Raw genomic sequence first — 25,831 nt, 5'->3', positions numbered from 1 at the left:
CAACATTATAGGTAGAAGGAAGAGTATTGTGAATTTGATCTCTAATAGTGTCAATTTTATTCCTGAAAAAATACATGAAATCATCACAGCTAAGTGAGAAAGGAATACATGGCTCCACAGCGCTCCGGCTCCTAGTAAGCCTAGCTACAGTGCTGAAAAGAAACCGAGGGTTGTTTTTGTTTTCCTCTATCAATGATGAATAATAAGCTGTTCTTGCCGTACGTAAGGCTTTTTTGTATACGATTAAACTTTCTTTCCAGGTTAAGTGAGACTCCTCTAGTCCTGATGAACGCCATCTGTTTTCCAAACGCCTTGATGCCTGTTTTAGAGCTCCAAGCTGGGAATTAAACCAGGGAGCCTTCATAATCTTACCTAATTTCTTCTTCTTTAGGGGAGCAACATTATCCAAGGTTGTACGCATTGAAGCTGTTATAGTAGCAGCATGTTGATCAATCTGAGCAGGAGTAAGGCTTAAAGGGGGACTCTCAGTCATGCTAACACATGGTAGATGTGAAAAAATTGATTCAATTGATTGTTTAAATTTTGTAATATTATTGTCTGATAAACATCTACTATAGTAGAATTTATTTTTGGTCAGTGAGTAATCAAATAAAGTGAATTCAAAGGTTAACAAGAAGTGATCGGACAAGACAGGGTTTTGAGGAAATACTTTGAGCTTATCAGTCTCAATACCATATGTTAGAACAAGATCAAGAGTGTGACCATGAGAGTGAGTGGCTCCATTGACATTTTGTGAAAACCCAACTGAGTTTAGAATAGAGCTAAAGGAAATGTTTAAACTATCATTTTCAACGTCAACATGAATATTAAAATCACCTAGTACAATGACCTTATCAATAGTCAGCACTAACTCAGACAAGAGATCAGAGAATTCGGTCAGAAACTCAGAGTAAGGTCCAGGTGGGCGATACACTAATGCTAAAAGGAGCGGTTTCTCTGAATTCCATTTTGGATGAGATAAATTTAATGTCAGGAATTCAAAGGATTTATAGTTAGTTTTGTGCTTAGGATTTATTAAAAATTCTGACTTAAAAATAGCTGCAACACCTCCTCCTCTGCCTGTAGTTCTAGGAATGTGAAAGTTTAAATAGTTAGCTGGCGTAGCTTCATTAATACTAACAATCCTCTTGCTGTAACCAGGTTTCCGTAAAACAGAATTAATCAATGTGGTGATCACCTATCAAGTCATTGACTAAAAAAGACTTATTTGGGAGGGATCTAATATTCAGTAGGCCACACTTTATTGTCTTATTTTCAGATTTTATTAGATCCATTGTTTTTATTTTTATGAGGTTTTCACGATTAACCCCAGAAGTGTTTTTGTGTTGTTTAATTCTTACTGCTGGGAAGTTGTATAAGGTCGGAATGGGGTTTTGGGTGGGCGGCGGCAGGTGGGAAGCTGCAGAAAAGTGTGTAGGACTACAATTCTGCCTCCTGGTCCCAACCCTGAGTTGTCAATTTAGCTGACTAATAAAAGAGTCCATATTGCTAGATAAGAGAGCGGCTCCATCCAACGTGGGATGGATGCCATCTCTCCTAATAAGACCAGGCTTTCCCCAAAAAGCGCTCCAATTATCTATAAAACCCACGTTGTTATCGGGACACCACCTAGACAACCAGCGGTTGAAGGATGCCATGCGGCTAAACATGTCATCGCTGATTAAATTTGGCAAGGGACCAGAGAAAACTACGGAGTCCGACATGCTCTTGGCAAAGTTACACACCGAAGCAACATTAATTTTAGTGACCTCCGATTGGCGTAACCGGGTGTCGTTACCGCCGACGTGAATTACAATCTTACGGTATTTACGTTTAGCCTTAGCCAGCAGTTTCAAATACGATTCGACGTCGCCCGCTCTGGCCCCAGGAATGCATTTGACTATGGTCCCCGGTGTCTCTAGAGCCACGTTTCTGACTATGGAACTACCTATAATCAGGGTTTCTGCCTCAGCGGGTGTGTCACCGAGCGGGGAAAATCTGTTAGAAACGTGAACAGGTCGGTGGTGGCCAGTGGGTTTTGGTTTGGGGCTACGCTTCCGCCTGACCGTCGTCCAGCCCGCCTCGGCTCCCGGCTGCGCGGGAACTGCTGAGGGACGGCTCGGGATGGCTGCCCTGGCTGGTAGCTCCGCACTGGCTAATGGGGGCTTGCTGACTAACTGCTTCCCTAACTGAGTGCGGAGCTGGGCTTCTAACTCACAGAGCCTCGCCTCCAAGGCTGCCAAGCTGCTACACTTAATACACCTACCGTTATCACTAAAGGAGGCGGAGGAGTAGCTAAACATCAGACACACCGAGCAAGAAAAGGCAGGGGACCGGGGTGTGGGAAGAGAGCTAGCAGCCGTGCTAAAACCGAGTGCTTGAGCTGTTTAAGTCAGTAAACAGAAAGCCAAAGATCCCAAAAATAAATGAATATATAGAACAGTGGTTTGGGAAGATATTGTGCGCTAAAGTGAGTGGTTGGTTAACAATAGATAGAAGTTAGAAAGAAGTTAAAGGAGCCAACGGCTCGTAGCAATCCGCAGTGACACACTCTAGGGAAACAGGAAATGACACAATACGTTACCGCAACGTCAGCGCGTCCAGACAACGCCAAGCATCCTGATATCATGATCTCAAGTTAGTTGTTTAACAGGAAGTCTGTCAGTCATTGTAGCACAATCTTAAAGACGATCTTGGTCTTGATACTGAAAGCAAATGGCAGTTTGAACGCAAATTAAACCAAAGGAGGGCATGAAATTTTCAGAAGTCACCGCCCAATTGAACCAAGTCCCCCAGACTATCCTGGTGCGAATGCCCCCTAAGTCCTAGTTTCTGCAGAGAGTTTTATGTCCTGGTTGTCCAGTTTGAGATATATTTTAGTCTGTTCCAAATGAATGGGAGAGTTCTGCAGGTGCAAATGTGGCTAAAAATCAGGTTTCCTCATAGGGCAGCTCTGATCTCATCCAAAGAAAGGGAAATGTTTGTTTGATTAAAGTGTATGAAATCAGGCTGTTAAAAGTCTTCTGTCAAAGCTGTGGTGAAAACTGTGTAAACTGTGATGAATAATTCAAAGAACACTATCATTTTACTTGAGATTAGCTTGCTAGGTTGCCATGGCAGAACTGCATGTATTATTTAATGGCTATGAGAGTGTGACTGTAAGGCAGCTTACAGGCTCCCAGTCATTTTTAGATCTGTTCACACAGCGAGGATTAAACCTGGTAGTAATCCATGGAAAACAAAACAGTGTGTCTGAGTTGCAAATTTACCTCTGAATGAGAGGAAGGGAACTGGACTGCAGTGTATTAGACCATGTAATGTGGGAAAGGGTTTGCAATGGAGGGGACAGTGGTGACAGCGGGAGCGGAGAAGCCACAGAAGCGGGTAAGGTTCCGTGTGGCTTCGGGGAACAGCGGCCGGGTGCTGAAGGAGATGTTCAAAGATGAGGGGCCCTCGGATTCACTGGATTCAGACTGCACCAGCAGTTCTGATGCCGAACGAGCTAGTACACCCTCTACAAGTGGAGACGTACATGGAAACCTGTATGGATGCTTGGGCTCTGAGCTGGACAACAGTGAGAGTGAACCCGATGACCTGCTCTTGTATGCAGGGGCCACCAAGGACTGGATGTTCACCACCAAGAGGGTCAACATCCTCAGTAAAAATGGGACTGTGAGAGGGGTCAAGCACAAAGTCAGCGCAGGTCAGACGCTGTTTGAAAACCTCCCTAATTCCAACAGTGTAAGTATTTCTAAGTGAGCCCGGGTTTACTTAGTGCTTACTGTGGCATTGTTGAAGCCATTTCCCATCACTGTCAAGTCTAGTTACAGGTAGGAGCAATGCAAATGTGAGATTGTGATAAAAGCACACAACAGAGGACAAGGTCATTGTGCAATTAAAGATTAATGATGCATTTCGTTAAGTGTTTCAAGAGAAACTAATCAGGTTAATGATTTCTCAGGACTGCTTTCTAGTATTCCTACTGACTGCTGTTTGTCATTTTGAAGTAATTCTGGGTCTGTTTGCTGATGCAAACGTAAAACAGAAGGTCATAAACTATTCTATATGAAGTTATACAGGGAGAACTCACAGCATTACCAAACTAGAAACAGCTTTTCAGCACAATTAAGTGAGATTATCTTTCTTTTGGGGTAAAGATTAAGTGCTTATCAAGGTGAAGCAGCCTGTCTAGAACCAGGAGGAAAAGTCTAATGTTTTAAAAAGCTTTATGCACATGCTATATCTAATCTGACTCGTAGACCATGCATAACATCTTTTTGGATCATTTTTAATACGCTAAAAGAAAATGTTAACACAATGAAGATTTTCCAACTGATTTCTAAACTCTATTAAGATACATGCCAACCAAAGACGGAATGTGTAAGAAAGTTTACAAATCAAAAGCAAAGAAAATTAAAAATTTACCAAAGGAAAGCTTATGTGACTTTTCTTATCATAAAGCTGCTCAACAGTTGTCTGATGTTTATTTTATCTTGCTAAAATTATACTCATTTATCAATAAAAGTCACACAGTTCCCATAAAACTCCAAAACAGTTGCTCATATATTTGTGTATGTACTTTCCCAAATATTTCTGTCTCCTGTAATTGGTCTGCTCCAGTGTCTGAGGCAGGAACCACCTATTTTTTTTCTTTTGGAATTTCAAGTTACTGTATACCCTTAAGCTTGGGATAGGCTACTGGTATTGCATAATGATTTTCAGGAAATAAAAAAAACTTTAAGAGGCAATTAAAGACAAAACACAACATTTTTGTTATTATTTAGGCAAGATTTTCTGTAAGCTGAAATGAACACATCACACCGAAAATGTAACAGAACTCAGGGTCACATCTACCAAGATGCAATAAACTCATAAGAACTTGATGACTGCAGCTGTTTGACCAGCCAGGTGCAAAAGAGCTGTTTCAACATTCACATACTTATACATGCATAAACAAATTTTAAAAAAGAAACAGAGGCAGAGACAGACAAAAGGATTCCTGCAGTTTACAGAGACAACTTGCATCTGGGTCTAAAAAAAAAAAAAAAGATTTGCAATATTTGTGGTGCAGGGCCAAAAAGAAAAAACCAACCAAACAAACATACAAACAAAGAAAACACCTCCAAATCTGTAACAAAGCCTTTTCTGGGCAAAACTGAAGATGTGGGTAGATGTTGAGGTAGTCATGGCAACATTAGAGTAACATACGTGTGATTGATTTGAATGTTTGGACTTCACTGAAACGTTGCAGTCTATAAATTCTTTCCAATCTCATGTTAAATTAAAATGTAACTTATAACAAAATGAAGAATAGAGTACAGAAAGCAATTCTTTTACTTTTTTTTTCTTGTTTTTTGGCATCAACAAGCAAATGTGTATTTATTCAAGCCAGTACTGATGGAGAAGATGTATGCTCTTATATCCTTTACTGTTATAAACTTGCCATGTTGATGGCGTTCTGCTAGACTACCTGACCAACTCCTGCATGTATGTTGAACACTTAGCTTCTTTTTCTCTGGATTTGGTTAATCGCCATTGTGACAAATTTATGATGGCAAACAAAGTTTTCCTTTCATAAATAACATTCAAATACAAGGAATTGGCTTTTATTAGAAGATCACAGTTTTGTAAAAAGTTTATAGCTCACTTTTTATTGATAATTTTTGTATTACTTGTGTTTCAATAAATGGATACAGTCTGAAATGTTGAAACTGAAAACCTGCAGCATATGCTTTCTCACAGATGGAGCTGGCTCTTGAGTTTGGGCGAATAGTTATTTACACCACAAGTTTCCGTGTGGTGAGGACAACCTTTGAGCGCTGCGAGCTGGTCAGAAAGATCTTCCAGAATCACAGGGTGAAGTTTGTGGAGAAAAACATTGCCCTGGACAGCGAGTATGGCAAAGAGTTGGAGGAGAGGTGCCGGCGTGTGGATGAATCTCCTTCATTACCAGTAGTATTCATTGATGGACATTACCTTGGGGTGAGTCTTGATTACTCTTTTCTAATTATACACTCAGTAGTTCGTGCATCCACTCTAAAGACTGAGCTTTTATATTTCACTTGTTTTGCAGGGTGCAGAAAAAATACTAGGCATGAATGAATCAGGAGAGCTGCAAGATCTTCTGACAAAAATTGAGGTTGGTTTCCTTGTGTTTGTCTGAGAAAAGCAAACCATGAATAATTGATTTAGACCCAATAGATGAATTTCTTGGGAATTTATCTCAGTCAGCCATTTGTTTTTTCCACACTAATTTTAAATTATTCATACATTTTTTTTTTAGCTTTACTGGACAATATTGTGCTGTATGTGATTTGTAGCAAATTAAATATTGAAAAGAAAGTTTGCTTGTAATCATGATAAATTCATGATTTCTTTTTAGTTCAAAATTACTGAGATGAACATATTGCAAACAGGAGAAACCATTTCCTCTCACTTGTCATGTCATCAATAAAACATGAGCAAACTGTAATGTAAAAATGCAAGCACATCAGTAAGCAGGCATTAGTTATGAGGGTCCTGTCATTGATTGATCTTTTCAAACACAACATTACAGAGCAAATGACTCTGAGGTGCAACTGACATGGTAAAAAAGAGACACACATACACGCACACACACACACACACACACACACACATATATAGGCCTATATCTATCTATCTATCTATCTATCTATATATATATATATATATATATATATATATATACATATACATATATATATATATATATATATATATATATATATCTCCATCCATCTATCTATCTGTCTATATGTATATATATATATATATATATATATATATATATATATATATATATATATATATATATATATATATATATATACATGTATATATGTATATATATATATACATATATATATATATATATATATATATATATATACACATATGTATACGTATATGTATATGTATATATATATATATATATATATATATATATATATATATGAAGAAGTGACAAAAATGTCCTTTCAGACACTCATGAATCACCAGCCTCATCACACAAGATGAAGTCCATTTTATAATAGCTTAATATCATTTGAACAGGAAGCCAGGCCACAAGTTGATTTTGAAAGAAAGTACAGCATGAGTACATAAGAAATCTAATCTGTATCTAAATCTAAATCTAAAATCTCATTTTGTGAAGATGAAGCACACAGATCACACAAGGATCTGGTCCACCAGTAAACCAGAACTCCTGTAAGAACAAGTTGTAAATCCTACTACCAAAAAGACCAAGTGGCAGCTTTGTTTTTTTTAACTTGTTGCAAATATTTCCACATGGTGTTTCATATTATTAATGCAAAGATGTTTTATTTATCACGTTTCTCCAATGCAAACACAGTTATCACAGCTGTGTGTATGTGTCTGTGTGTGTGTGTGTGTGTGTGTATTTTGAAAGAGGAATACAATACTTTTCTTGATCCTTTTTTTCCTTCTTTTAATATTTGCCCCCACTGGCCCACATATGTATAAAGTATAGTTCCACCACTGGTTTTGATATGCATTAAGAATACAGGGCTTGGTTATTCTTTAATTTGATGCATTATTAATTTATTAAAAAAGTGACGTTTCCTCTTTTTGTTTTGTTTTTTTAAAGAGGGTACAGCATCCCCAGATGTGCCAGACCTGCGGGGGCTTTGCCTTCATTCCGTGCCCTATGTGCCATGGCAGCAAGATGTCCGTGTTTCGCAACTGCTTTACGGATTCTTTCAAAGCCCTCAAGTGCACTTCCTGCAATGAAAATGGCCTCCAGCCCTGTATGAGTTGCAGCCAGTGAGGATGTTAAGTGCCTGTACCAATATCCCTCCTTTTTTCACATAGGAACTGGAACTCAACAGCTACACAGGCAATGAAATGCCCCAATCTTCCTCCAAGGCCATTGTAGCAAGGAAAAATGGAAATTTCTAATAAAATTTGTGAACTTGTTGATATGAGTATGTTGAATCTATGCAACTTATGCTCTGGTGCTAGTGTCTGTACAGTTCTCTTGTAAATGTGGTTTGCCAGGGTCTAATAAGAGGGAAAAAAAAGTTTACTGTGAGGTCAAGACCTAGTCCGGCCTCTGGTACACCTAAGCTTGTTAGTGAGCAGGCTACTTAATTAACAATTCTCCTCTCAGTAATCCCATATCAGACACGGTTGAGGATAACAGACACTCAGGACAAACAGTGAAAGTCAGGGAATCAGTTTTCAGAAAGTAGATAGCAGGAAACTGGAACTTTATTCCCAACAGGGCACAACACAACAATCTGAAAATAAAGACTCATAATACTGTGAAAATATTCTAATCATTTGAGTATTTATCATACAACTAAATTTACTCCTTATCTATGCAATTTGGCCTGACTGTCCTGTCTGATGGCATTTTAATGGACGGAAACCTTAAAAATAAACAGTAGCAGTGAGCAAATGTACCATAGATTGATATAATGTAAAGACAAAACTGGGTGAAAGTTTTTCTTTCTTCATTGGTCTTAAGAAGTTAAAAAAAAAATTATAAAACATTTTAGCTGCAGTGGAAGGTGAAAACATTATGAGCCTATCTGAAATGAATCAAGAGAATCAAACGATCTTTTCCCCAGCATTTTATGTATTTATACTCCTTCCATAATGAGACAATTTTATCACCAACACCAACTGGTTTAAATGCTTGCTTGCCTTTTACAATTAGACAGAAGAGACCAGGTTAAATTAAATACATGACAGTCTGAAAAGCTGTCTGAAATAATAAAGTTCCACAGACTTTCTTTATAGATTTCTTAAAAATTGATTATTTTTTTTGTACTGTAAACAAACAAGCAGATGGAACACGGTGTTTCAACTCCAGATCTACTTAATAGCTCAAGATAAACACATCATTTATTTTTTTTTTTTTTAGACTGAATTCTAAACAGGATAAAAAAAAAACCAAAAAACAAAACTAAAGGACATGCCACTAGGTAGACCAACGATCCATGCCAGTTCACACGCAATCTCCGCAGTTTTTGTGTATTTAACGAATGATGTCATTAACCGGCTGCCATCCATGGGGTCAGAGAAACGCAGCGCTCGCGCAGCACAGCTCTCTACGCTGTCATAGCCCTGTACAATGCTGCTTGAACATGATTAGACAAGGCAGCACTGTAAAGAGGCTAAAAGCGTAGAGCAGGGTGGTGGTCAACATGATGCTCCTCCGCCATGAAGACCCTTCCTGTCATCTCCGCCTCTCGCACACAGCACCTGGATTCTTCAACATGCGACTGCGCCTGTGATGGAAACAGCAACCAAATCGATCATTTAAAAGACAGGGGAGAAGAAGAAATAAATAATAAACAATGTAAATATAAGGAGCACACACAGATGACAAAAAGTAAAACGAATAGATTGGCTTTTTGCACAAGCACAGGTTTTATTTCAGTACAGCGCTGAGTAGGCTGCTGATGGGATTTAGGATTTTATAACCACAGGCTGGGGGTGATGGAGGGAGGCTTCATGAAAATCTTGAGACCCCAACCGTACAGGTTTAGTGCGCCCCCATCTGTGGGCTGCTGGAGGGGGGAAAAACCCGAGAAAGAAAGAAAGGGAAAAAAAGGAAACGGACATACATCGACAATATAACACAATTGTCTACACTGTCTTTGTTTTCAACTTACAAAAAAAAGAAGAAAAAAAAAAAGAAGAATTAGATGCGCTGAAAGAGGCGATTGGAATGTGCAGAGCTGCAGGACTGAAAACGTGTGATTTCCAGTCTCCAAGCATGTTGCTTTTTATGAGACGACACGTCAATCCGATGATTTATTATTATTATTATTGTTTATGAACTGACGTGCAGAAACGACTTTGTCATGTTCTGAGTAAGGGGAGACATGAAAGGAAACAGGATGGGCAGTGGCACTGGCACAATCGACTTGGGAATGGGAATGAAGAGACATGACATTGATATGCGCGTAACACCCAAAAATGTTAACACAACATTCAAAGGTGGAAAAACCTGCAATGGAGCTCTTGTCCGCACCGTGTCCGCCTCTCTCCAGGATCAGCGAGAAAAAAAAAAAAAAATCAGTCGAGTAGTCTAGCGTGGTCCGGCCGCGGTGCTGCGCGTAATGTTTTGAACGGTTGGTCAATGCGCAGACTGGTTGGAAATGACTATTTTTATTGACGTCAGCGTGCAGGCTAGTGCCCCCCTTTCTCATCCCCACAACTGCACCATCTATTGGACTTGGGTTTACATTCCAGTCAACCATCTGTGACTTAAACAAGAAAAAAAAAAAAAAAAACAGGAAAATGAACCCACAAAAAAAAAAAAAAAAAAAAAGGATGGGAAATGTACCTTATTGTTGTCATCTCATCTTTTGCGCAATGATCTTCAAGTTTGCACACCAAAAACATGCAAGAGAGAGCTGCTCCTGACTTAAAACACCAAAGACACCTCATCATCTGGGATAGTTTAAGCAAAACAGTAAAACAAGAAAATATAAAGCAATTTAATTTAATAAATTATTTTAAATTTATTCCAAGTCCTTCAACAGTGGCAACATCAGTAAAATATTTCACTATTAACACCTTCAAAAAAAAAAAAAAAAAAATATATATATATATATATATGTATATGTATCCGCCTCCCAAAGAGTGTCATGGCTCCGGCCCACCTCCCAAAGCGGTACAAGATGTTGGCTGCAGGTGTTTCCAAGCTGCAGCTGTGACAGATCTTTCAGCAAACGCACACCCAGTCCGAAAATGCAAAATCACAATCATTGCATGTTTTACACAGATTATTCAGCACAAACACCAGCTTTGGACAACTCAACTGATAGTTAAGCACAAATACTGCACAAGATGACTCTGTTATGAGAACATTTTTTTCTCTTCTTTATATATAGTTTACAACAGTTTGTGGAGGTCTGCAATAGAGCATTTATTTTTCATTCCTTTAAAAAAAAAGAAAAGAAATAAAAATAAAGACAATGAAAATGAGGGAAAAGCCATTTCCATGTGCTTTTAACTTCAACTTTGAAATAACAGACATTTGCCGATCAACTAGAAACATCACAGAACGTTTCTCAGTCTTAAATATGAACATCAAGGTTTACAGCGGGCAAAGAGACACAAGAGGAGAGGCCTATAATGTCTTTTCTTTGCTCAGGAGGATGTAAATATGATCATAAATATATAATTAGGTCATAAAATATCAGTAATACGATGATTTAATGTCACTTTTTATACCTTTTGCATAAACATACTTTTCTAGTGCTTCTCTTCCCACCATCAGTTAAGTAAATTACAAACCAAACTGCCGATTCTTCTATAAAAGCAATACAATCTAGTCAACACCATCTTCATTAGAAACCTGCTGATCTTCAGTTAGCTTTAAGATTAAAAGAAAAAAAAATCTAATATAGTCTATGCATGAAATAATTCTTATCTTAATATGCAGCCCATAGGTTTTCCTCTGCACTAATGAAGGAAACGCTGTCACTGTGGTTCAAGCACAACATTAAAGTACAAGTCTCATTAATGATTCTGGTCCTGCTCTGGGTTTTGCTTTTCCAGCAAATATGACCTCATCCAAGTCCAGACACATTTATGGAGGAATGTGAGCTCAAGCAAACAACCAGGAGACCACACCGTCATGTCCGTGGCAGAATTTCTGTTGAAACTCAAGGAGACTCATGACAGTCCGGAGTCCGCTGCCAAAAAACCGCTCGCATGTTGGCGTGAAAGTGGATCTCTGGCAGGATGACCTCAACAGTATCAATAACAATCACTGCTCAGACGCAGTCAGTGTTAATGCTGCTGAACTAATCTACAGTAAGACTTGATGACTTGTTGGGGTTTGATGTGGTGGTCAGAGCAGAGGCAGATGGTGAAGGCGGGTGCAGCCATCCTTCACCTTTTCTTCTTCTAATCTTCTTGGAGCTACAGGATGTTTCCTCAGCAGAGACCTGGAGGTGCTGCTATAGTATTTCCAAGTCTACATGACGAACTTCTGGGTTACGTTGCTACAAAGGAAACAGACAGAGTTACTTACATATCCCAAACTACACCCTATTAAATAGTAAAAACATGTTTCCAGATACTGGATGTTGCATAAGATGAGCAAACCTTGAGCTCTTTCTCCAAGCGGTCCACCTCAGCCCCCAGTGTGTCAATGATGTTCTCCCCGTGTTTTAACATGAAGTTCTCCAGCTCCTCTGGTGTTTTTACCTGCTGAATGTCCTGCAGAGACAAAGACACTCAGACAAATGTGCAATGTAGACATGTAATGGATACGACAAAAGCCAGAATAAGATCTGATGTCTGTTACTACTAAAATATTTCTGTTCTTCCAATTTATGAAGCTCATAAGAACCATCTGGTGTACAAGCAAACCGCTCATTTGAGTGGCTACCAGTCTGTGTTCTCACTTGTTCGGACTGCAAAAATGTCTTAATGCAAGTGTAGGGGAAAATAAGGTTCAAACTAAAGTGAAAAGGAAAAAAAAATTGTAAAACAGTTTTCAGATACTTTAACAGAAAAAAAATGCATATTTAGTTTAAAACTGTTGTATGCAGTTGTGTTTCTGCAGGGCCTGAAAGACTATGAAAATAAATCTAATTGTAATTTTTATGAGCAATATTGATCACAATTTAAACTTATAGATTCCAGCTTCTGTTCAGTATTAAAGCTGGGGTAGGTAATGTTGGGGAGCTAGCAAGATGTGAAAGTAGCACCCTGCCTTAGCTCCTCCCCCTCTGGTTTTGCTCCTTGTGTGATCCAAGCTTTTTTCTTACCTCCACCAAGGAGGTTATGTTTTTACCGACATTTATCCGTTTGTGTTCAAGATAACTCAAAAAGTTATAGTCTAACTATATTTCTTATTGTTCATGATTACAAAATGTACAGAATACTATCAGGATGAGGAATCACTTTGCCCAGAGTAAAAAACAATAATGTCTCTGGGCAAGATTACCTACCCCAGCTTTAATGCAGACATATATCAACATTTTTACATGAAATGGAGGATTACCACATGAGACGCCATCTAAATAGGAACTGCTCTTCATTCTAAGACCTGGAATAGCTTCTTTTATAAACTGCAAGATGCAACCTGGGGCCAAAACACCAACGCCTAAAGGTCACATTTCCTCTACAAAAGGTTTAACCTTGTATTAGAACATAAACAATCTGACAGAGATGGGACTTGGGTTGCATTTCCAGTGACTTGAGACTTGATTTGGACTTACAATCTATATATATTTATTTAAATGACCTCCTCTCGATCGGATCTCCTGTTTGTGTCATTTCCCCAGATGTAACACTTCTATAATGTCACACAAAGACAGATCAAATAATTAAAATAATAGCAGCACCAGTGAACATGTTGGTTGCTGCAGCACCGCTGTAACTTCTGGGAATTATAAACCTCATTTAAAAAGAACAAATAAAAGAGAAGCAAATAGCAACATCTGTGTTTAAGAAATGCAGGATGCTGGATCTACCTCACCCACCTTCAAAGCAGCTCGTCACTGTAATGTGAAAGCTTAATGTTAGCATCTATGTTAGCAACAATGCTCGTGCCACAGCGATGAAAGCAGCAGCTTGTTACTATCTTTATTACAAAATAATGTCAACTCTATCTGCCTGAAAATTTCTGAATGTGTTCAGAGGAAGACAGACATTTACTATGCAAAATTAAACTGCTATCAAACTGGGATCAGACCCACTAAACAACCTGGCTTTACTGGATCTCTTAAAAAAAAAAAAAAGCAGAGCTGATGCTGGTTTGGGAACGCACAGACTGTTGTACCTACAAGTATTGGATCTAAATTAAATATAATCTTAAGTTGCTGTTGTTTTTTCTTCTTTTTTCCAGTTTTTAAATTTTAAAATGAATATTTTCTCTAATCATCTTACTGTTATTTCTGCTCTTTAAAAAATATTAAGATTTTTCTGATGAACTAATGCAGAGATCTCTGCACAGTTTTTTTTTATGTTTACCTGCTGAAATATATCCAAGTCAATTTATTACTGGGCGATTAAAAGGCCTGTACAGAACCTGACTGGCTGTCATTTGGATCAAGTACAACTTTGATCAGGTATGTTGAAGCAGGAAAATGTGTAAAACCTGCAGGACAGTTGGTGATCCCTGCGCTAAAATGTAGCATATTAACTCTCCTTTCTACGTTCAGGGCGAACAGTTTCAGAACATTTCTTTGTGGGTCCTCATGGATTTTTGTACATGTTAAAAAAAAAACCTCTTGTATAATTTATGTTAAGAGAATATTTAGTATTCTGACAAAATTTCCATGTTCATGGTTATCAGGTTTTCATAAAATTGTCCAGTGAAGAGGGAGAATGCTAAAGATCAGCGCTGGAAATAAATTTTGTCAGATAAACGGTGAATACAGATTTTACACTCCTTGGATATCATAATGTAGTCTTCTGGGCAAAGCAGGCGGCAGGTTTCAAATGGGAAATTACTCGTACAAAGTGACTTGCTTTGTAAAAGAAGATGAGTAATCTGCAATCTGACATTAGTTATCTTCTTTACATCACAGCGCACCATTTCTCTCTATAAGCAATCCTCGGTTTACGAACTAGTTCCATTCCGACCGCTGTGATGTAACTCGAAATTCTGCGCAAGTCGGATTTTTATCCTTAAATACCCGATATCACTCCCTTGATCACTAAATAACTATCTAAATACACATATTATACATCATATTAATAGAAATACAGTACAGACAATTAAAATTTGCACTGAGGGGTCATCTCAGCCTCCGTGTCACACGTCGTAAGAGCCTATGTGGGCCCTTGTAACTTTGAAACTCGCTCTATTTTTATTGTTTACATTTTATGTAATGAGCGTCGTAAAGTTGAAACGATATAAGTCGAGAACCGCATAACCTGATGACCACCCGTACATATTTTTTGTATTGGCTACAGCAGAGTCACACCTGAAGTGGAGGAAAGCACACTTTAAGCAACAGACAGAAAACGTTGCTATGTGCGCAGAACATGTTAATTCAGCAACATTTTTTTTATTTTTTTTACCTCTCCCAGGGAGGTAATGATGGAAATGATCAACAACACATTATCTTAGGTCTGAACGTTAAGAACACTTAGCGTACATTCACTTAGTAAAATTCTCTTTATTCGCTTCATCAGGACATTTCAGGCACTGTTTTTTTTTTTTGTCATAGTTTTTCAGTCATTTATGGTAAATGAGTCTGTGATGAGGGTTTTAAAATACAACATGGCTCCATAACTGAGTGTAGCCGTCACATGATGTTTAAATGACTTTAGCATAAATAAAGATGACAGGAAAATGGCTGAAGGAGTGTATCTGTAAAACCTTGGATGCTCGCTGCACTTTCGAAACTGGGATCAGGCAAACTTTAACATGAAAATTACCCACCTCTTTATTAACTTGAAAATTTCAATGTTTTAAATAGCAACTTAATGTTAAAAATGACTGCTCAGCCCTAATTTTTGCACATACGGAACTTATCTGCTGAAAACTCTGATTAGGAGTTATCTTTGTATTATTAGAAATCCATATCAGACTACTAATCATACATATATCAATTTATTACAACACACCTATTCAAAAAATTTGAATATGTTTTAAACCAAGGTGGTGTTCCTATGACAGGAGAGCAGGAGGGAACTTCTGCAAATAGCCTGAGCATAATCTAAGTAAAATGATAATAAAATTAGTTATTAAACGTGAAGTACGTCTGGATAGCAACATACACTATTCACAAAAAGTTAGGGATATTCAGCTTTTGGGTGAAATTTCACAACAAGCCTAAAATGCATTCAAACCTGTACAGGTGAACTTAATGTGATCTTCTCTAAGCTTTTAAATGCACATTTCCAACTGTTAAATGTTTCAATAAATTTTGCACAAGTTGCTGTTCTCTAACAAGGAGCTTAACGGCAAAAATCACGGCAGGTGTGTGATCCTTGAATTGACCAATAAATGTCCTGGTTCAATTAGAGCTGGTGTTTAAACAGTTGTCCTCATCATGCTGTTCACATTTTGACATCATGAGACCAAGACGACACCTAACAATGGAACAACAGTCCCTTGCCATTGCGATGCTTCAAACAGGACGTTCTCAGACAGAAGTGGCCACTGAGCTTGGAGTGTCACAGAGTGTCATCAGCAGGTTGCAACAGAGATATGGAGAGACTGGAAGAGTCACAGAAAGGCCTAGAAGTGGACGTCCTTTGGCCACATCCCGTGCTGATGACCGCTACATTGTGAACACTGCCCTGAGAAACCGGATGATGAATGCCACTCAACTCCAGGCACGTTTAAGAGAGGTGAGAGGCACCCAAGTGTCACGTCAGACCATTCGAAACCGTTTCCATCAGCGTGGTCTGCGTGCTAGACGACCTGCACGGGTACCTGACCACACCACCAGGCACAGGCATCATCGTCTTGCATGGGCCAGGGAGCATTTACGCTGGACGAGGAACCAGTGGGCCTCAGTGCTGTTCTCTGATGAAAGTCGATTCACACTGAGCAGAAATGATGGCCGGCAACGATGTTGGAGACGTCAGGGAGAGCGCTATGCATCAGCCACTGTTGTCACCAGGCGAGCTTTTGGTGGTGGCGGTGTTACAGTGTGGGCAGGGGTGTCCACTTGGTACAGAACCGCCCTACACTTTGTGAATGGTACAGTGACAAGCCCATACTACCTGAACATCATCATTAATCCAGTGATTGTGCCCCTACATGAACAGCACAGGCCTAATTTCATCTTCATGGACGACAATGCTCCTGCTCATCGAGGCCGCATCATCAGGGAACGGCTGTTGGAGACTGGTGTACCTCAAATGGAACGGCCTGCACTCTCTCCAGACCTGAATCCCATTGAAAACCTGTGGGATCAGCTGAGCCGTCGTGTAGAGGCTCAAAACCCTGCACCCCAGAACTTCAATGACCTGAGGGCTGCCCTTCAAGAAGAGTGGGATGCCATGCCTCAGCAGGCAATAAGTTGCCTTGTGAACAGCATGAGACGTCGTTGTCAAGCTGTAATTGATGCTCAAGGGCACATGACGAGATATTGAGACGTTCAAATTTTTTGTTGTGGTGTAACTACCATTGTTGTTACCTTTTGTGTTGAATGAATTTTTTGAGATGAGGAAATCAGTAGTGCATCCTTCTACTTAAATGTCTTACTTTTATCATATTATATCACTGTAGCATGAACATATTGCATTTTCCATAAATTTCACCTGAAAGCCAAATATCCCTAACTTTTTGTGAGTAGTGTATATGTAAATATGAAGAGCAGCATTGTGAATAAAGAAAAATTATGAAATGAGCGTGAATCGTGCTTTGACTGAATGTATATTAATATAAACAGGACACTGAATACTTACATTAAGGATTTGGTCAATGTCTTGTTTCTCCAGATAAGACCTGGTCACCACTCGGCCATCAAAGTCGACTTCAGCCTTGAAGCGCACTTTACTCAGACCCATATCAGTGGCCTTCACATCATGGATGGCTCTGCTCAACAAAATAAAAGACTTCAGGAAATCTCAACACAACATCATCTCTGAATAAAAAGTAGTATTTCTGTAGCCAATGTGCAACTTTTAACACCATATAAGCACATCAAAAACTGGTGATACTTGCATTACTCAAACAGCAGTTTGTAACTCACACCCTCCTGCATCAACAAGCTTAAACTAAATAGGGTTAGAAAGCCTGGTATGGTGAAACACGAAGTCAGGCAAAGTTGCACCTTAATTGAAATGATAAAATTTAAGAATGAAGCCATCTACTTAGTCTTTCAGTTGTGGAATATAAAACAAATCTGTCAACTGAGGAAACCATTTACTGATTAAAAAATGATCAAAATAGTTGTTAATGGCAGCCTTCGTGGCCATGTGACTGAGGCATTAAACTGGATTACTTTGCTCTACACTGAACAGCTGAACAGAAGAACGGTTGCATGTCAAGTGAGTAAATACCAGGTTGTTTATTTTAAGCCTGAATGCTGTTAATCAACATAAGGAGACCTATAAACTCATTGTTAAAGCGGTCTAATGGGCTCACGTGGTGTGGATGCTGGATATATTCCCTATACATGTCAGTAATTTATTGTCTGATGTTAACAGCAGCATGTACATGTTTGAATTCATGAAGTAAGAAGGTCATAGTATTTTTTTCCATTTGCTGACCTCACAGCAGGATCGTTTTCCAGAAACTCTGTAAGCTTCTGTACCCGCTCCGCCTGAATGGAGCGTCCCAGCAGGGCCTCGGTGTTAGTGTAGATAAGGAATGCTGAGACGGTACCCAGCAAAGTGCCAACACCAAGAGAGCCCAGGCTGTCATAATATGGGTTACCTACACGCAAAAAAGGAAAGAAAAAAAAAAAAAAGTCAGCAAATTCTACAGAGTCAAATAAAAATATTAAAATTTAAACAAGTAATCAAAATGCAAAAAATTGAGAGGAAAATTATTATTAGCAAGAATAAAAATGATAGCAAGGACAGATAATGCACATCTCATAACAGTAAAAATATTTCTACATACCTGTTAGTGAGGTGAGCCCCATGCACCCAGCTGCCATGACGACCCCTAAAACAGCAGCAGCATCCTCCAACAGCACCACATTTGTACTGGGGTCTCTACTCTGCATTACTACACAGAAAAATCCAGTTAGGAACAAGGTATTGCTGGGTCTAAATTAAACCAGGGTTTATTGTCAGAGTTCAATCTACTGTCAGAAAAAAAACACCATTTAGAAATGTTTCTGCTCATATTTAATCTCTTTTAGTCTTACTTCTCAGTCGGAGACAACACACTCAGCAGGTCTCTAATGCAAGAGAAAATGTTGATTCTGTTTTGTGAAGAGTTTGAAGGTATGCATTTGATAAAAACACAATAACACATTCATTGTTGAAAGACCAAAAACTGCACATACGAGAATAACCAATCTGGTAATTCATAGATTGAAATTGTCCAAAAAGCACAAAAGTCTTTAGACTGAGGAACGAAATATCTTTTATCCCTCCTTCACAATTTTGCTGATTTTTACATGATGCTATTTGTTGTAGTTGTGCAACAGCAGAGATAGTTGCATTCTCTATATTAGTCACTAGATGGAAGTAGTCGTTGCACGGTTCTGCTTTAAAAAGCGAAGTCGTGCACAGATCTCATCTTATGTCAGTGCGACTCATGACCCTCACATGACTTACCAAATTTTAATCTGTGTGTCTCACACTGCAGTTGAAGGTTTAGTAAAACTGCAGGCAATAAACTACAAAAACATTTCAAACAAACTGGTCCATGACAGAATAGGTTATGAGCACAGATTCATTATAATTTGCTCAGCATTTCTAGGGATCACTGTGCCAATCATGACTTTGACAAATGAATAAATAGAAGATTGATAAGAAAATTAAGACAGTGAGAAAAAATAAAATGTGCAATTTAGGCATTTAATAGAGCACTGCACAGTTGAGACATGAATTGCAGAGTTTGTGTCTCAACTACAGTGGCCAATGTGGCTCTCATGCACAAAAAAGGATTGTTGTTTTATGTGATATCAGTAAAAAAGGATTTGAATAAACTAAGTGGACATTAAACTGTCTTCATGTCATGTCACGTGTAATTAAAATGAGGCAGATTTCTGCTTTACATACCGTACTCATAAAAAGACACTCCCTGTTGTTGGGCACTCTTCTTTATCTCATTAATGGCAACTAGTAGTGTGGCTAAGAAAGAAAAACAGAGGTCTGAGTATAAGCAGCAAGATTCCATTCAAAACAAATGTTTCATTCATCCTTACAACTCACCTCCTTCAGACACGAGAGAGCCTGCCAAAATACAGTAAGCCTGCAAAATAAAGATGTTGGCCCTTATTTAGCCTTCTTATAATATGAACTACACAGCATGACCAGTGCAGATACTCACCCATAACAAAGACTCAATGGGCTCTGGGTGCAGTAATCCCATGATGCCATGATACCAAGAAAGCCCTGCTCCCATCATAAAAATACCCACTCCACTGATGAGGGAGGCAATGTAGCGCATGTTGGAAAAGCCGTACCTGAAAGCCAGCATTAAGGTCGACATGACTGGGAACTTACTCTGAATACACCGACATACAAGTTTGTAATTTAACTACCATACATCCCTTTCTGAGTAGTACAGAAAGGTGTGGTGCTTACGGGTGCACGGCGTCTGGGTTGCGAACAGACTGACTGATTCCCAGAGCGAGAAGAGCTTGGTTGCAGGTGTCAGCCAGGGAGTGGATGGCTTCCGAGAACATGCTAGCTGATCCAGTGTAGACCCAAGCCAGGAGCTTGAAGAAGAAATTTAGGCCATTTCTGAGGACGCAGAGAATATAGAGCACATTTCGAGTTTATACTTAACACTGGTTCTGAAATAGTTTATACATCTCGATTGTGGCTTTTAAAAGTTGACAATGTAACGAAAAATAACTTTTTCTGCTTAAAATAAAAGCCAAAATCAAACCAAAACAGTTTATATTCCGTCGTAATTCTCATTTTCTTTTCTGCCTCTGAAATGCGTCCAGACTAGACATCTGATGACTTGACTGTTAAACGTACTACGTCTCATGAGTCTTTGTGCATTTTTGTTGCGCTTCATGTGACTGCACATCGTTTCTAACAGTCACTTTAATCCAATAAGCAGCAGAAGTGCATGTGATACCAGGTTCCCACCCAGCTCCTATTAAAGACTTGCACATTTACTTTGCAATCTTTTTATTTGTTACTGTCAGACTACATAGTTTCTTCAGTGGGTTGTGCAGATAAATGAAAAAAGCTGCATCACTGTTTTCTTGCCATTTGTTTTGATTTATTATCTAAACTGATCCTGAACAATCTGAAGAAGGTTTTCACTCAGAGATGCAGTAAATTCTCCTAATCTACTTTTCCCCTCTATCCACACTGGAAGGAAAACAAATTCCTGTGTTTGCCTATAGTGACGGGAATAATGAGCTGATGCTCAGTGCCTGGGTTTCCTCACACATAATGTCAGTAACGGTGGTCATCTGGAAACTGTAGTAAAGCTGTTTAATCTTTGCTTCATCAGAAACAACAGGATTTTTGCTACTGCACTTCAGGCTAGGTCTGGAAGACTCCCAGCAGTGTTGTGGCATTTTAGTGAAGAGTGGCTTCCGTCTGGTCACTCAACCATAAATCCTTCTTTGATGGTGTAATGTAATAACAATAACAGTAAAGTTATCTTGTTTCCATAAAAGGAGCTGGATCTTATCCATCATGAGCATTGTCTGGTTGGGTGAAGTCTGACCAAAGCTCTTTGACTACTTGGTCTGGTGGCTAGATTGCTTCTCCCGTTTTAAAAGGACAGTTTCTTACTTTTGGAGCAATTCATATGTGGTCTTTTCTGAAAGATTTCCGAGGGACACCATTTAAAAATAACAGTGTCCTCTTTAAGGTCTAATAAGCTTAAATTCTCAATCTTAAAGCAATTATGAGACATACAGACTAGTCTTTCCCAACGCTTTGAATTAACTGGTATTCAAGTGTTTCCCAGTTAAATCACACAATCACTGATAGAATCAACATGTAAAAGATACAAAATTAGTTCTACACAAAAAAAACATTGTGTTAATAGTAGTTCGACTCATCATTTTAACAGAGCAGTGTTTTTTTGTCATTACTAAGGAAAAAAAAACTATTTTATATTGTTTGAGTCTGAAACTTGACAAAATGCAGAAGACCTTAAAAGATATGAAAATTGTATATCTGATAGGTTCATTGTTTCCATATATCTTATATACATCCACAACAGACTTTAGTTCAGTTTCCAAGCCAATCCAAATGATTGTGTGTAGTAACCCTGCTGTGAACCAACACCCAGTTATTCTCTTTAATCCACTACCTCCCACTGAGTGCCACAGCCCAGATAAGCCACTAGCAAACACCTTCACAGGAAAAACAAACAGCATTCAGAAACAAGTAGAGACAGACCAGAGTATTAGAAACTTACATGCATATGGCTACCATGACCACCTTTCCTGGTCCCTGTAGAAATGTCCCCCTCTTGCCTGATCGTGGCTTTAGGAAAAGAAAAAGGATATGAAAAGTCTGCAAAAGGTCATTATTACCCAATGAAATACAGTTTTGTATTTCAGTGGATGATGTTTCAGTGTTTATGGAGCTTATAAATTCCAAGAAAATGCACATATACATATCTGCCTTGTAGTCAGTAAAGAACTAAATGGTACTGATGTTTGCTCACAAGGCAGGTGGATGGACACACTGCCAAAACAAGCCAGCAGAGTACAGAATATACTATGACATACCAGACAGGTGCAGTATAGTACAGTCACTAAAATAACATCAGCATCGTACAGTAAAGAGAGAGGGCATGAATGTCATTGTCACATAAATGCAGTGACCCCTGCCATGGGAACAAAGACCATAAAAACACAACCTGGTATTATTAAGGCATATGTGATGACATTATTGACACGCTCTACACCGTAAAAAAAATAAAAATAAAAAAAAAATAAATAAATATATATATATATATATATATATATATATATATATCATAATTCAATATCAGAAAAACAGTGTTCACCTTAGTATTTCCCCAGAAGTCTTTGTATTCCTTCAACAGCTGCTGATTTCGGAAAATATCTGCATGCCAGAAAATAAATGACACAAATGAAGCATTTCCAGGTTCAAACAGCACAAAAACTAATCTAGTAGGTCAAATAATAAGTTCCAAAAATAGCCTTTTACAGCAGTCAAAAGTGTGGCTTGAGCTTAGTGTATATAAACATCAACTTAACTGTTTTATTTATTATTGTTTTTTAATGTTTTGTTTTAGCTTAATAGAGTGTTTCTGATCACATATGAGAAGCTGTTGAGCAGAGTGTAAAAATTCTTCCCGTTTCTGACTGACTGGATAGATGTAGGCTACAGTTTTAAGGGTTGCTGCTCAGTTCACATAAGAATCCCTTTCACATTTTGTACATAAATAGTTCAAAAAACAATTCAACAAATAATAGCAACCTATGCTGCAAATTACACTAAAACATTACACTTTACAAAATAAAAAAAGTTTCAATGGAGACATGGGTCTGGCAATATGGTAGACCTGTAAGTTACACAGTTAAATTGCTGAAAAAAATCAAAGATGAACATGTTTACAAGACTCGCAATAACATTATTGCATATTTACTCACTAAAAACATATTTAATGTTTTGAACACCAGCCTCATAAGAGCACCTTTGTTGATTCCTGGGTTACATCACTAAATACTATTGTGACTGGCTTTAAAATAAACACAAAAAACACATCCAAGAATATTAAGTTGTGTCTCTAAACTTTAGTAATGAACATATCATCTTTGTTCAGTCTGTAGAAAGGATAAAGCTTCCTGCAGGACTACTTCATAGGCATGCCTAATTAATTGGCTGCATGGCTCACATTACCTAGTTGCTTTCTGATTTACTCAGAGCCAAGAAACATCAATTCAGAAAACTCACCAATCTAGTGGTCAGTTTCACTTTTTTTTATTTTATAAAGCAAAATAAGGTGGTGTAATACTTTTTGATAGACTTTCTGGAAAGTCAAATAAATTTTCTAAGTGTTTAGTTTTAGGTTTAATGTACAGTATAACTGAATTTTTTCATCAAACTACTTTAAAAAGTGAAAAATCATGTTCTGAAAAATGTTGATTTTTTTTTTATTTTTTTTTATTTTTTTAAGTTCATTAAGAAAAAAGGTCCATGAGAAGAAACACTTACTCTCTTGGTATTCTCTCTCCACCTCTTTTCTTAGTTTTCTCTCTCGGGCTAAAGCCTCATGGCTTCCCCATACATCTAATGCTCTAATGGTCACAAAGTGGAAAAAAAAAATCAATTAACCAACATTTAGGAAAATATGCAGGCCAGAATGGCATTTAAAGACATTTAGAGCTGTATTCTGTCAATTTGAAGATATAAATGAGAATGACTTGACACTAACTTGGCCTCCACGTCTGATCGCAAAAACACTGTGAAAGCCTCTGTGTCATCATGAGGACTGCGCCTTCTGATCTTCCGGAGCTGTTCCAAATCACTGTGAACACGAAGTGGGTAGGGGGGTAAAATGGAAATTTAGATTAGACATGAGTTTAGCAATAGGCAGCCTTATATTAGCTAATCACACCAGCACGCTTACTTATTAACCCAAAGGAATCTGTGCAGCGGTTGTAATGTGCCAAGATGTTAGTCCGCACTGAACAGTTACTAAGTCTGCTCTGCATCGATGCAGTAAATGATGATAAGCCTAATCTAATGTTAAAAACATACATTAAAGAAGAGGAGTTACCTTGGTTTCAGACAGAACTCATTCATAGCTCTTACAGCAGTGATGAAATTGTTCTGAGTGTATTTGGCTCCATATTCCCTTTTCTTCAGGACAGCCCGAACTGTGTGTGACATTTTGGAGAATTAAATAATAATAATTGCTGATTAATATAATTAAAAAAGCAAAAAATATACAATGAGCTGAAAGAAAAATGTAGATGATTCACATATATCACACATTACCTTTAACTTGAATAGTCTCAGCTTTACTTAGCCCTTGAGTTGTTGTACCTAAGAGAGCGAAAAAAATTTTCAGCAGATCAAAGATGTGACATGAAGCCCAATTTTTCTGGAGGACTTTTTGTTTTGTGATGTCACTGTCTCAAAAGATCAGAAACAGGTGAATAATATGCTCATCATATATTTCATTGGCTACTGCACAAGAACATTTAGGTTTACCTGGTGAGGCTGGGGTACGTTTTTCAGACTTAGGTGCATTTTTCTCTGTAGGAGCATCGCCTGATGCTGAAGTTGTAGAACCATCTTTACTACTGCCAGAGGTACAGTAGTACTGGACCTTACCGTGTCCAAAAGAGGCGACACGGCAGTCTGGAAGGCTGAACCATAAGCTATGTATACCTCCACTCTGCCAGCCTGTTAAATACAACAGGACATGACAGATTATCTTTACTCTCGAACATACCAGGGTTAAACTAATATTCTGTTATCAGAGCTAATGTAAAGCGCATGCTCACCGTAGCACAGCTGGGGAAACCTCGGGGATCGTTGGGACAGGGACCTGTGTTGCAGGGAGACCCTGCAGAAGACATGCCATGGTCTTTGGGCTAGGCTGGGGAACATCCTCGCTGCAGCGGGGCTCGATGATGAGGTGCAGGAACTTGCTAGGTAGTCACAAATATCCTGGCTGTTATGTTAGCAGACCGCTTGTCAACTTAACCCCCTCCAGACAGATTAAGGCCAGGAAATAGCCTCTCAAGTTGAGACTGTATTATCAGTCAAAAACGTCATGTCAGCATGGCCACAAACAGAGTCACGTTTCATACTGCTGCCTCTGACTTTTAACTATGGTAACTGTGAGTGGGCAAATCATTAAATGCAATTGCCGGTTGGCTAACGCCGACTCATTACAGCTCCATCCAACCCGGTGGCTACATTTAGCCACACATACATGCTAAACAGCTAAAAAAAAAAAAAAAAGCTAACATCGTTAGCTTCGGGGGTAACAAGTGTTCTGAAGCATCTAATATATTTTCTTCCCAAAATAACAACTGTCTAGACTAGCTTTTAGATAAGGTAACTTAGATAAGCAGATACCTTTCTATTGCGTTGTTTGTCCTGCATATTCTGTATCCATTTTACGAATCTATGGTCAAAGCTTGTGTGAACACTATGGACGTGCAGCGAAAGCGCTACAAACAGACTCACGTGACCAGTGACGTTATGTGACGAAGACATGATCTCGCGTGAGGAGATTTTACCCCAACGTTGATTCACCTTT

At 38.6% G+C, this 25,831-nt stretch overlaps 2 protein-coding genes across 2 annotated transcripts; one reads left to right on the top strand and one right to left on the bottom strand.

Annotated features, from left to right (window-relative positions):
- Window positions 1-3,336: 3,336 nt before the first annotated feature.
- On the top strand, window positions 3,337-7,807 carry grxcr1a (glutaredoxin and cysteine rich domain containing 1 a; the record flags this gene model as incomplete). The annotated part of the gene is made up of 4 exons (XM_079250331.1): window positions 3,337-3,741; window positions 5,743-5,982; window positions 6,074-6,139; window positions 7,628-7,807. 4 exons carry the CDS (start codon window positions 3,337-3,339, stop codon window positions 7,805-7,807), a joined length of 891 nt encoding a protein of 296 aa, XP_079106457.1.
- Window positions 7,808-10,532: 2,725 nt separating this feature from the next.
- slc30a9 (solute carrier family 30 member 9) lies at window positions 10,533-25,744 on the bottom strand. Its single transcript, XM_079250565.1, has 18 exons — window positions 25,648-25,744; window positions 25,068-25,214; window positions 24,772-24,966; window positions 24,556-24,603; window positions 24,335-24,434; window positions 23,990-24,082; window positions 23,770-23,852; window positions 22,595-22,653; window positions 21,998-22,065; window positions 20,188-20,346; window positions 19,931-20,066; window positions 19,813-19,852; window positions 19,660-19,731; window positions 18,548-18,655; window positions 18,193-18,358; window positions 17,386-17,515; window positions 12,112-12,225; window positions 10,533-12,008 (listed from the first exon to the last, which is right to left on the bottom strand). The coding sequence occupies exons 2-18, from the start codon at window positions 25,171-25,173 to the stop codon at window positions 11,964-11,966; spliced, it is 1,722 nt and encodes a 573-aa protein (XP_079106691.1). The 5' UTR covers window positions 25,174-25,214; window positions 25,648-25,744; the 3' UTR covers window positions 10,533-11,963.
- Window positions 25,745-25,831: the final 87 nt, after the last annotated feature.

The sequence above is a fragment of the Telmatherina bonti genome (genome assembly GCF_933228915.1).
Source record: "Telmatherina bonti genome assembly, chromosome: 12".
Lineage (NCBI taxonomy): Eukaryota > Metazoa > Chordata > Actinopteri > Atheriniformes > Telmatherinidae > Telmatherina > Telmatherina bonti.
Note: the sequence above shows the minus strand (reverse complement) of the source record. Positions and strands in the feature narration are given on the sequence as shown.

Coding starts and splice junctions, on each gene's coding strand:
- slc30a9 (XM_079250565.1), bottom strand. CDS start 25,173: ATGTTCCCCAGCCTAGCCCAAAGACCATGGCATGTCTTCTGCAGGGTC. Junction 24,435..24,555: donor TGAGACTATTCAAGTTAAAG/GTAATGTGTGAT, acceptor TGTCACACACAG/TTCGGGCTGTCCTGAAGAAA. Junction 19,853..19,930: donor CCATTGAGTCTTTGTTATGG/GTGAGTATCTGC, acceptor TTTATTTTGCAG/GCTTACTGTATTTTGGCAGG.